Source organism: Periplaneta americana, chromosome 10 (assembly GCF_040183065.1).
Source record: "Periplaneta americana isolate PAMFEO1 chromosome 10, P.americana_PAMFEO1_priV1, whole genome shotgun sequence".
NCBI classification, from domain to species: domain Eukaryota; kingdom Metazoa; phylum Arthropoda; class Insecta; order Blattodea; family Blattidae; genus Periplaneta; species Periplaneta americana.
The window spans coordinates 113489993-113503690 of record NC_091126.1 but is presented as its reverse complement, the minus strand read 5'-3'; the positions used below and the strand labels follow the sequence as shown (position 1 = coordinate 113503690).

General features: G+C 34.7%; 1 protein-coding gene across 1 annotated transcript in view; it reads left to right on the top strand.

Annotated features, from left to right (window-relative positions):
• Positions 1 to 13698, top strand: part of Rip11 (Rab11 interacting protein) — a gene marked incomplete in the record, with an annotated part of 282858 nt that overhangs the window by 122116 nt on the left and 147044 nt on the right. The window contains 3 exon segments of the mRNA XM_069838058.1: positions 4503 to 4663; positions 11991 to 12059; positions 12207 to 12349. Coding sequence (XP_069694159.1) covers positions 4503 to 4663; positions 11991 to 12059; positions 12207 to 12349 — 373 coding nt within the window.

The window sequence follows — 13698 nt, the reverse complement described above, 5'->3', positions numbered from 1 at the left end:
AATATTACAGAGTCAGCTGGTGCAGCAGATGAAGGTCTTCGACTGTACGGGTGTCTACACAGTGTAATGAAAGTAAGTTTTAAGTGAAATTACTGGTTTATTCAGTGTAAGTTGTATAGGCTAAACCCAGAAAGGTCTGAATATAAGCATATATCCCTCTCTTAAATATTTCAGCTGATAATGGGATAATAGCTGATCGAGTTACACCCCAAGGATGCTTAAAAAAAAAAGAAAGAAAAAGCAAGCCTCTGAGGAATGCATTAGCCACATTGAAAAATCTTTCTCCATCTGTGAACTGTAAGTCTAATGTTGACTTAATTATACTTGAGATGTTAGAAATGCATGAACTTCAATACTACTACAGCGATTTCTTTAAAAAATACATTAGTTGAAAGTTGGATGCTAACATTATAACAAAGAATGATTTGAAATAAAAGTAAGTCATGTCCTTATGTTTGGAAAGAGATGGGGTTTGGAATATCAAAGTAACATTTGGAGTTTTTACATTACTTTTTCCTCCTCTTTAATGGGTGGTCCATCTACAAGGACATCTTCAATTAGTGGCAGAAAGTAAATGCTACAATAATCACCCATTCTTTATGTTTTAACAAAAAATATGTTTAATTTTGTTGACCAGATTTGTTTGACTCTGGATGACTGGAAGATTACTTCTTCTCATCCTTCTAATGGAGTGATAATCTCTTGCAGCTGTTCTTGATCCCTATGCTCTCTGCTTTATCTGCTAGTCTTCAGGATTAGGTTCGAGTCAGGTGATAATTATAAGCTAATCTAAGGTTTCTGGTTGGGTTCGGGTCTGGTTCAGATCAGGCCAAGATGGGCCGGGCCTAAGAATTATGGCCCGTGCAGATCTCTAACAAATGGGGCTTATAGCTGAAGTTGGCTCTGCCACAGTTTTCCAAGTTTTGTGTATTTGCATATGTATTTGTGTTGTGTTTAATTACAGTTACTATGTATTCTTATGTATTAGCCTGCATATTATTAATTTGTAAATATGACATGTACCATAGCATATATAATGAGACAGTGGATGTAATAAATGATTATGCTTATTGTGTCTCCTGAAAAATGTCGTGTTTTGTTTACACAAAATAAATAAATAAATAAATTTTAAATTTAATTGCAGCTATAGTCCATCTCTCTTGTTTTAATTACACATTCACAGAGTACCTGAATACAATTGAAGCGTCAGCTGGAACAACGTTGTAAGTTACAAAATTTTCATTCGGTGTGTTTCCGTGTAATAATGTTGTATGTCATGTTACCTTGCTATACTCCTTGGCTTGCAACTGTCCACTCAAAAGTTTGCTACCCTCATAAGAACAAAGTTGTACGCATACACATTTTTGCAGCTCCTGTAAATTTGACCAAATGTAACTTATAACGTTGTTCCAGCCGACGGTTCAATTAATGTGCCTCTTGAAAAATGTTGTTTTACCATATTTTGCTTATGTAAAATAAATTTGAATTGCAGATACAGTGCATTAGCCTGTTAAGAGATCACTGTGAGGGATCCCAGCAATAAAATATATTTAAAAAGTAACGATATGAATATGTTTGCATACATGAATCACTAGGCGTAGCGTGAATGAAACAGCTCCCTTGCAAAGCATAAATGCCAATTCCAAAACTTTCAGGAAATGAAGAAAAACTGTCACGTCTAAAATTCAATAAACTGTTACAGTTTGTTAAATAATAATATATAGCAAGCATATCTTAAGTCTGATTAGTGAAATATGTTAGGCCTACTCCTACTGGCGAGCGATATATGCAAGGAAGGAGAAGGGAACTTGCCACCCTACCACATTATCTCCTGACAGTTGTCTCATGAGTGATGCCTTATTGATATTCCAATCTATCTTCGGAGAGTTGACTAAACAACTAGCAGACAGTTCTAGGAAAACTTTAATCAAGACCTATAATATGTACATAAAACCTGTATTAAAAAACTATTCAGAAGTATTCGTAACAGCATCAGAAAGAGAGATAGAATCCCTCGGAAGAAAAAAACAAGCCTTGCACTTAATTACTGGAGCAAATAAAACTACTCCCAATGAAGCATTAAAAGTCATCACTTCAATTAAACCAAGCAGCAAGTGCAGCACTAGCTCGATTGACAACAGTTCCTGCTGTAACTTCGTGGACCCCACAAAAATCTCCTACTGTTGTCAATGTTCTCCCAGTTGCATAGAATCTCAATACCAATAGTAATTGGGCCATTGGAGATAAGGCATTATTTCTGGAAAAATGAACAAACAATTAGATTTGGTTACACCTTTACCGGTAAATCTTTAGAATAGCGTTACCAAAAGAAGGCAAGGACTCCCTACAGGATAGCCTGGAAGAGAGAGGTTTGGATGTAGTTTTGACTTTTTTTTTTTTTAGACAATTGTAAATATATGCAAATCATACTAACCTAACCTGTCACTAACTCGATCTTACGAAAACTTGTCTTTTCCCTTTAATTAGTAAGGAAACACAGTAATGAAATTAATGTTCTGCCCTTCCCTGCCGCCTACCCCTTCTATCTCGACAGAGCGATCCTGCCTACCCGTACCTCTCCACCGGACTCCACTTTCACAGCAACTTTCCACCTTTATTTGGGAAATTGGTGTCGGCACTCAATTTTTCTTTCGTTTACAGTACATATGACTTGACTAGAAGCCAAATATGTGAATACATTTATATCTTAAAGTGGTAACGCAATTGTGAAGAAATGATAGTTTACCATATAAAGGATTTTGATATATTATATACGGTTATTATTATTTTTTTATATAAAAGTATTTTGAAACTTATTGTAGGTTGCCCTATATTATTATATCAATCACCTTAATACCTTGTAAGGACAACAGAACACCTGCATGAAGCAACATTCTAACCTCACTTCTACTGTACGCCTATTACAGGTTACTGTACTTCAAAATAATTATTATAGTGCTATTATATACAAAATATTAATGTAATACCTAAAGAAATAGTGTAGCTTATTATTAACTGTGTACTTACGATCTGTGTCTTGTTTCAGTTGATAATTGATTTCATGTAGTAGCCTAGGTTTCATTATTCGAAACTGTCTAAAAAATTTCTCGTCATCCCACTCTTCAAAATTATTTGGACGCAGCCTAATTCGTTTTGCTGTTCTGATATAACGAAGCATCTGCTCCAGAACTTATCATCAGAATCAGTATCAAAATTAAATTGATCCTTCAAATCACCAGCTGTACGACGTGCAGCCATCTTGATTTCAACACCGAGTTCCAACCTCCGGATAACGCCTATCTGCCACTCTGCCTTCCGGATTGCTAATCTGGAAGTTTAGCCTCCAGATTGCACATAACCAAAAGTCGTAGTACGCAATTACAACCCAACTTCCGGATAAATATGCCATCTGCCGGATAAGTTTAAACTAGAACTTTATCCGAGAGTCGTAGTACAGGCCCTAAGTTTTGCAGTTTACGTTGTTTTCCTACTTTTGTTATCAAGTGTTTTTGAAGAAGGGGGTAAAAATGTAGGGTTTTGTGAAAGAATAAAATTTAAAATCGCTTCTCTAGTTGTTATGCATAATTACCTGAACTTCAATGTTACAATTTCATCATTACAGCCTACATATTCTTGTATGACACACCAGCTTCTAATTGATCCCATTCGTCTTCTGTCATGTTTAATTCTATTGCACTTTCAACCCTGAGAGACCCACTTCCATCCACAGTATATCCACGTTTATGAAAACAGATATCGTTGAATCCGTGATTGCTTTCCAAGCCTCTGCAATGGACTGAAGAGCTTCCAGAACATTTACCTTAATCAGAGTTGCATCTTGAGTCAACTTGTTAATTGCGCATATTGTTTTTTCTCACAAGATGTTTGTGGTACCGGTAATAATGTTTAAATGACCTCATTATACCTTGATCAGTGAAAAATAAACAATAATTGTCATTAAAAGCTTAGTTTGAGTGTAAAATTAAGGAATTACACAAAAATTAAGAACTTAAAATTAAGGGAAGTTTAACATTGTTTGTAAGTTAATTTTAGTGGAAATTTTAAAATCAGACATAGAAACAAGAAAAACATAAATCAAGGAAAGTAAAATTCTGGTTTTAATGTATATCTGTATAAATGGCTATTTTATGTGAATTTATATGTACATAATTCATTGCTTACAGTATATCTACTTAAAATCTGACATTTATTAAATAAAATCCGATATCTTACTTGGGGTTATAAAAATATGTATGCAGAGTTTAAAATAAGTTTTTTTTTTTTTTTTATGAGCTTGGAATAAATTATTTAATTGATGTATGTTCATTAAATTATAGCTCAATGCGTAAACTGCAAATAAAGATGTGACTTTTAATTTTGTAATGAATTGAATTGCTGCAAAATGTATGATAATAAAATGTCACGTTCGAAAATGTGTTGGAACCGACTTAGTGAGGAACCATATGTGGTGTTTACCTTGAGATTATGAAATTGTGTTACAGATGGTATGAATTGAAGAGCAAACCAGGAAAGGAAAAAAACAAACGTCGTGGGGAGCTTGAAGTTCGTGTTTCATTTCTTGTGAAAGCTGGCAGTTTGACTGATCTTAGCAAGAAGCATAGGTCTTCTCTTGGTCAGCTTTCTCACATGGCACATTCAGTGGGTCAGTATATGTTAGTTGGTCCTTGTGTAATTCTGTTAGAAGGCAGCATTGACCTCTAAATGATATCATGTTTTTTAATTTTCACTTCATTCTGCTCCAGAATATTTCAACAACACATATTTACAAATACCGGTACATTTAAATTAAATTTTTATTGTATTAAATGCCTAATATCTCTAACAATTACTGAATACTAATTTAACATTGCTCTCATCTGATTAAATAGCTGTGCCATTTGATATAGAAGAGATTTTGAAATTGTATTTACTGGTAGATTATATTTCATTATGCATTTGTTTTTGTGTTCTGTTAATGGTGTATGCTATTTTTATGACTATTAATACTGTGAAGTCTGCCTTACTTCACGTTTGTTTTTAATGTCTCTAGTAGGATAGTTCATTAGAATCAGACTAAAGGAAATGAAACAAAATTTTAAATGATTGGCTTTATTTTGAATTTTTCTCACTTGTAAATTATAGAAATTATTGTGATTTTGTGGAAAGTTAACGATATGAAATTACGTGGTTGGTATTATTTCTCCATATTTGTGTTGAAAGCATTTTTTTAATTTGCTTTATACAGTGAGCCAAACCTAAGGACACTATAGTCTGACAAGCAGAAGCCATCTCTCACAGTTAATATTCTTCTCGTGTCAGTGTACAACAGTCTGGCAGGTGATCTTTCACGTAACTAGAGAATTATTTATTTAACGGAGAGGATCTTATCTGAAATTCTGATTGCTTAAAATGCCCTCCATTATATTCTGTACACATGTTGTTGGTATGTATGAAGTTTTGGGACACTCTGTACTTGAGGTCAGGAAAAAATAATGCACTAATTGCCACACAGCAACTGCACAGTTCTGTAAGAATGCCAGCAACTTAGGTTTGCTTTAAAGTCGATCCAGGACACATTGTATTGGTTTTCTTTATCATATATGTTCTTTCCACCGTAAATCTCACCCAGATGACTGTCTGAGAACTACAGAAATACTTACATTCAACTCCCGATTATCTGGGTGTAGATTAACCAGCAATCTTTTTTTTTTTTTTTTTCCTTGAGATATTTAGAAGAGGAAGAAGACTGTTTGCTAGGATATAACTTAATGCTATGCAGACTGTGCTCTTATATTATGAAAACAGGTTAGAAAGGCACTCCCTTACCTCTAGCTATACATCACATTCATCTTCTTTTGCAGTAACAGAATTACTGTAACTTCCGGTCAACAGGTCTGGGTTGGTGTCAGAACTCTGATTGACAATGAGTAACATCATGCTACTCTTTTGTCAGTAAATATTATTGAATTCTTTGGGTTTAATTAAAGATTCGCAATTGCGAGTTTTATTCGTAAAATTTCACAATAAAATAAATGTTATTAAGTCAATCTAATAGTTAAAAATATTATTCTTATTAGTGATTGTTGTCAAAAATGGACAAGAAATTACGAATGAAAAGTGCACAGGAGACGAGAAAACAAGAATTCACATTGGCTGTTTTTGTCAGTTGTTTCCCACCATTATCTCATAACATAAATAAGAACATTAATTTTAATTTATTAGATTTCTAGTGTTTGAGTGCGAATTAATACCAGTACGCATCTCAGTTTTCAAGATGACATATTATCAAAAAAATGCGCATATTATAATCACGTAAATACAATTCATTGTTAATATGTGGCTGGCTTTGATCTTTCTGGTAATTCGAAGCTGCTCATTCTTGTCTCCTCACATGCTAGCTTCAGTAAACCCGTTATGCGCAAGTGACAGAATCAATTCAGAAAGGGAAGAGATGTATGTACAGAAAGGTAAGAGATGTATGTACAGAGGAAAGATGTACAACATTTTAAACAATGAGTATCCAGATCCAAAGCTGTGACTGCACAGAATACAACTATCCTAAACATGCCTCCAGACTGAAAATATGACACTAGACTCAACCTGATATGATGAGAAGGTTGCTGATTGGTTTTTGAATTCCAATGAGTGGAAGAAAAAGGAAGTGTGTTTGTAACTGACTTTTTTTTATAATCATATGTTATTAACTATTAATGTTACTTAAAATGTAATTAAATGCAATTTCAGTTATACGTTTTCCTCACTTGTATCCTTTTTTCTTCAGACCCCCATAAAAACGTATAAATGAAGTTTGACTGTAGCTTTTATTAAATTATTTGATGGGTGGCAAGGAACAGGTTTCGTTCATGATAAGAAACATACACATATAATACCTATGCAATATCAGTGAGTACAAGCTGCAGTGAGTTTTCTTAACTTCATGCTGCACCATGTGTATAGAATGTAATGGGGGACACTTTAAACTATTGATCTGGTGTTCAGGTAAGTTTCTCTCCATTCTCTAAAATAAATACGTTTATAGCTGTGCAAGTGATCACTTGCTAGATTGTAGTGCCAAGAGATTACAGAAATGCTGGTCTCTTAGTTTTAACTTGTCCTGTATCTGCTCAAGACTTCATTTTGTTTATATTGTAATGTGTTGTACATGATAAAAATGTAGAATAAGAAAATTATAACTTGTATGACTTTCCATATTTTACTGAATATATCTTCAAAAAATTAACATGCTAAATTGTATGTTGATATAGTCATGATTACAGAATTTTATGATTTATATAAATTTTATTATTTAATTAATTTGAATTCTTTGAGCATTTAAAAACGTATTTATTAACTACTGATTATGGATGATATTTCTTGTAAAATAAATTGAAATTGCATAAATGTAAAGCGAACAGATGTCAGTAAGTGTCAAAAGATGAATTATTCTAGCTGTGAATGTAATTGTTTTGTCTTCATGTTCTTGATTCTTTTGTTCTTGTTCCTCCTTATATGTTTCTGTATTATACATGGCACCTAATTTTGTTTTTTTTATTGCTATTTCATTTTTGTTCCTCATCTGTATCTGTTAAATAAAAGCAGCATGGAGAAGGCACAATATCCTCATTTTTATCTAAATAATGGAAGCAACAAGCCATGAACTTGTGAGTAATGTAGAGTTTGTGGCAGAAAAGAACGTGTTGACCAACAGAAGATACTTTTCACTCATCTAAATACTTTTCTTTTCTTCAGCCCTATTACTTGTTAACATTTTTGCCATAAACTGCAGTGAGGATTTAAATAGTATAGAGTTATGTACAGTGCAATAAAAGAAATGGTCAGTGTTTGAATTTAAAAAATGAGGTAATGAAATAACCTTTCATTCTAAGTCCATGACTGTTGAGACTTATAACCATGTAGTTTTTTTCATTGGTTTGATCCCAGGTGGTGACAGGATTTTTTCTCGTTGCCAAACTTTCAGAACGGCCCCGAGGTTCACTCAACCTCCTATAAAATTGAGTACCGGGTCTTTCCCGGGGGTAAAAGGTGGCCAGAGCGTGGTGCCGACCACACCACCTCATTCTAGTGCCGAGGTCATGGAAAGCATGGGGCTCTACCTCCGTGCCCCCCAAATGCCTTCATGGCATGTTACGGGGATACCTTTACCTTTTATATTAACACTTACTACTATTCACTGTGTCGTGCCGTGTTTTACCAATTCATCTTTTCACTGTCTTTGGCACTAACATCTCAACTTTGAAATATAAGTGGGAAAAGTTGTTTCGTTTCTGGAATTGTTCAGCATGTTCCAGTTTACCTGAAACACTATCTTTCAGACAGTGTGACAAATGAGCTGTCAGCTGGAATATTGAAATTGGTATGCTTTCTGAGAAGCTCTTGGAGACTGTATGACATTATATATATATATATATATATAATATTTTTTCCCTCCCCCCAGTAAATGACCTGAACTGTTCTATCATATTATTATAAGTTGAGTTTGAAATTGGAAATGATTGTGCTTTATATTATTGCAACATAAATGTTAGTGTTAAAACTTAGAAAATATAAGTGCATTCTTTAGTTGAGGGATGCTTACATTCGAGGAGATGTTTAAATAAAAATGTCTAAATTTATACAGTAGCATTGGGTGTCAAACAACCCATAATATGATACAATCTTTTCTGTAGTGGTATTTATACTGGACTGCTGGAAGACATCAGTGTTCAACATACCAAAAATAAATACACAATCAAACACAATCTGTTACTGTTACATATATTGATTCCTTTCATCATTCTAAAATTTTACTTTCAAGATAATATAGGTTTCTCTTAGTCTGGCAATACTGCCCGAAAAGTACCCTGTTCTGAACCACACTTTTAAGTAAGAAAGAAGGCATCTGCCTGATGTGTGTGCAAAACTGCTGAAAAGAAAACACTGACTTGAAGCCCACTGTTAGTAAGAAATTATGCATCTAATTTATCTCTCTATGTATCTGTGTGGAATGTTAGTAAAGAGAAAACTTCGGCTGGAACTGCAATATTTAGTAGGAAAATATGCATCTTCTTTGTTTGTGAAACGGTGTGGAAAATTGTCAAGGTAAACAATCTACCTGGAACCACTTTCCAGTAAAAAAATGCATGTGCCTGATTTCCGAAACTGTGCGGCGTATGTGCAACCTTGATTGGTGTGATGTGTAGCTCCACAAATAATTATTTTTGTGCCAGTTCAGAACAACTTTTATTTCGGAATATAGTGTTGCAATCATTTGTTCTTTTGAGGTTCATTCAAGTTCTAAGGTCTTCTACTTTTTTAATTGTAAGAAGTATGTTCTTAATCAGAAAGCTCAAACTACTGTCACTTCTCAGTATAATCACTTAAATATTTTTCACATCAGCACAGTGAATGCTCTTAAAGAGGTCTGTTGTGTCCACTGAAAAATCGCTGATGCAAGATCAGCATAACTGGAAAATGAGCGACACATGGAATGTGTTCTTCAGCATTGTAAAAAAAAAAAAAAAAAAAAAAAAAGTCGCTAGATGGAAAGTCAGGTGAGTAGGAAAGAAGATGAATCAATTCGAAGTTGTCATGAAGAAGGACTGTTCGATGAGGGGGGGGGGGGTTGTCATGATGAAAGAGCACACCTGTAGATTTTTCTGGCCATTTTTCTTGCAATGCTGGTAGAAGCTACTATGTCAGATCACTTTTGTAGGGTGCAGCCATCATTGTAGTACTTTCTGAAATGCACTGTTCAAAAACATAGCTACTGTCATTTCCTGATAACTAACAGTAACCTGAAATTTCTTCAGTGGCCGTGAGTCAGTGTACTTCCATTGCTGTTTGGTTTCAGGAATGAAAACTGAAGTCCATATCTCATCCATTGTGAGAGTTGATGAAATGAAAGAATAGAACCATTCATGGAGTTATCACATGTCAAAATCATTTAACATATTGCTACATGTGCAGCCTTGTGTTCATTAGTCAGCATTTGCAGAACCCACCTGGAGGGAACTCCGCATTTTCAGGTCTTCATGAAGGATGGTGTGCACAGATTGTATCGAAATGCTGACTTCTTAGGTGATATGTTACACAGGCTATCGATGATCCTCCATAACCACTGTTCTGCTTGCGCAATTATACTGTCATCCGATTGGTGCATGGCCAAGTCTCCTTCAATTCGTTCTCACACAATCTTAGGCCTTCTTTGACCTTTTGATCACATGAATGTACAATTTTGACTTCATAATGTCATCACTGCATGTCTCCCTCAACTGACGATTAGTTTCTATAGGTGTCATTCCACGCAAGTGGAGAAAATGGATGATTACATGCTGTTCTTGAAACGTGAACATATCCATTTGAAGTATCCAAAACGTTTTCTAACTCCAGCTGCCACCACACGAGTTCTGCGAGATGGACAGTGTTGCCATCTGTCGCACTCATCCACAAACAATGTCCGCGTATTTTTAAATGTTTCCCATAGTTATGTCTGTTCCCATTCCCAAGAAAAAAATGTAGGACGCCTTAGAAACTTAATGCACATTATACTGGAACTGCTTCATTTGCAGAAAAGTTCAGAAATAGGCTATCTGTTCTTTTTTTTTTTTCTGCCTCTATTTTGAAACTTGACTTTTCCATTTGTAAATGTACCTCCTCCCAGTTCCAAGTAGTAACAGTCTGTTTTCTTACAATGTTAGCAAGAAAGAGCAATATATGTTGTGAGTCATCGTGTTTTACATTTCTGTTTGTGTGGAAATAAATGAATATATTCAAGCATTGGAGCCAACTTAAAGGAAAGAATTCCCTGGTTACTTGCCCTTGAGAATGGCTGTTCTATTTATTCACCATAGTTCTGAAGATGTTACAGTGCAGTAGTTTTTCATTGTTACACAATTGGTGACAGACTGGAATTACCATTTCTCCATGAAAATATAATTTGATTCTATTTTTATGCACCATGAATTCCGGTTAGATTTGCTGGTACAGTTTAACCTCTATTTAACGTTTTTTCTGGGGACACTGAATAAATTTAAAGTGGAGGGTTGATGCTAAATGGGGATTTGCTACTTTTGTTTAAAAATGATTGAATACTTTGTAAAAATGCAATTTATTTGCAAAAAAAGCTACAATAAGTAAATTATGAACAGAACTTAAACAAAAAATGGAAACTGTAAGGGGAAGCTGGGTGCTCATCAAGTCTTCTTCTCGCCATCTCGGATATTTTAGCATCTGGATTTTTTTTTTTTTTTCCATTTTGCGAATTAAATTAACTTTTTTCGAAAAGAGCGCATTTTCCTTTTCACGACCATTGTTTTCTAGTGATATGTACAGTAATGGTGAAAAATTCCATCTCTATCATTGTATTAGTGTTGACACCACACACTTCAGCAAGCACAACAAAGACAAAGAGAGATTGTCATGAATGGCTGCTACATCGATCATTGAATATGATTGGTTGTCACAAAGGGCGGGAATTGACAAATTGTTTGTGGTTCTCGCAAAGGACGGGAATTAGCAGTTGAATGAAAATGCAGCTTTATATAGACGTGGTGAGGAAGGGGGAATAATGTGGAGACAAGGCAGCAGTGTTGCTAACAATAAATCATTGATTCTTTAAAAAATTGTATTTTACGCGTTGAATTTAAATGCATTAGTCGATATTTAAAAAACAATTTAAAATAAATTTTTAATTTAAAATGTGGGTTTCACTGCAAAGAGAATAACGTTAAATCGAATATAAAAATATATCAATCTTGTGTAACAATTTCTGGAACTGTGAAATTTCAATTCGGAAAAAAAAAAAACGTTAAATAGAGGTCGCCTAAAATCGGAGTTTTACTGTATGTGAATTTTGGTCTTCAACATAAAAAACTGACAGTGTAGCTTTACTAACCATGCTATCATTCTGTAGTTATTAAATTTATCATAGTAACAGTGGAGATAGTTCCCCATGTACTCCTATGTGACAACTAATTATACCAATATTGCAGGTGGAAGTCTGCTTAGTATTGGCAGCATAGAGAAACGGAAAGGAATAACATCCCTGGCAAAATCGATGGGTTAGTATATAAAGAAAATGTAGATATAATAAAAATGAATGTCATCCCTATGTTTTTTGTGATGTTATTGTCTTTTGTTCATGTACTCAGTGTTATTTTTGTATTTACAAATGGAATATCATATTAAGCATATATTTCCTTTGTTAGTGAGAAAAAGCAAGAAAGGGAAAAAAGATAATGATGAGACTTCCCAACAAGGATTCAGAACCTCATACCCTATGTCTGCTCAAGTACGAGGTGATTCTGATCCTGGAGTGATTAGTGAAGGCGAGAGTGAGGATGATTTTACAGTGAGTACATACAAAATGAACTGTTTTGTAGAACGTTGCACACATGTAAAGTAAACAAATTTATTACAAGTTACATACACATTATTATAGTGTGTTGTTGTGTAGTTAACTGTTCGAAGACAAGTTTGAACGTCTTAAGTGACCCCAATAAGACATCACTCATTAGGCAACTAAGTCAGGAGGTAATGGGGTAGGGTGACCAGATTATTATTATTATTATTATTATTATTATTATTATTATTATTATTATTATTATTATTATAGTAACTTTCTTTTTTCAACTTAAATGCAATATGGTCATAATTAATTCTGCTTCTGATATTGGTGCACCAAGCTGCCACCTATCACAAGTAAAATGTTGAATTTGTTTTTGTACAATGTCATGAGTCTCCAAGGCATTCGTCTTTTTGGGGAGGGCTTAAGAAACAATTTATCCTCACTGTGACATTTTCTTAATTTGGTCACATTATAACCATCAAATTCACAAGCAGTTACAAGACTTGCTTAGTAGTTTATTCTGCTTTTTCCTGCATATCTCCCAAGCACAGACTCACTAATTTCATGGGAATTTTCCTTGGTATGTTCTTTAATTGTACAAAGAAAATTGGGATTCAGAGAGTGCTTTGTGGACAAAATATTTTTTGTTTGTACTATGCATATCAATGGTGTTGAATAGCATCCTCATATGTAAAACAATTCAGCTTTACAGGCGAGGGAAGAAACATTTCAATATCTTGGTAATGAACAAATGTCTGTCACATGTCAATCAAACAGTCAATCCAATCAATCAATCAAAGGGCATTATGGAACATGTCGACTCCATGTCGATTTCACAAAACACTTCCACTCTGTTTTGTCTTTTGCTAGTTCCTCCCAGTTGGTAATTCCCATTTCCATGCATTCCTTCTCCATGTATTGTGGGTCCCTATCACCACGGCATGGCGCGTCCTCAGGTTGCGGATCGAGGAGACGGCCTCCAGATATGGAGGATAGCTGTGAATGTATTGAATAAGCAGTCACGGACAACCGATGAGGGGTGGTCCTCCAGCTTGGGGGTTGGGCGATGGGCTAACAACCCTTCGCCGTAAAAAACAGCTTGTTACGAATCCTTTAAATAAGCCTCAGAATGGGACTGATTCTCTGGCACGACCACAGCAAAGGAATAAGGTTTTGAGATTTGGTGCTTGAAATGTTACAAGTCTATATAGAACAGGTGGGGTAACATTAGTAGCAAAAGAACTAGCTAGATATAGAATAGACTTTGTGGGAGTACAGGAGGTTAGGCTAGGTGGGAATGGCATAACACAAATAGGAGATTATTTGTTGTATTATGGGGAAGGAAACGATAA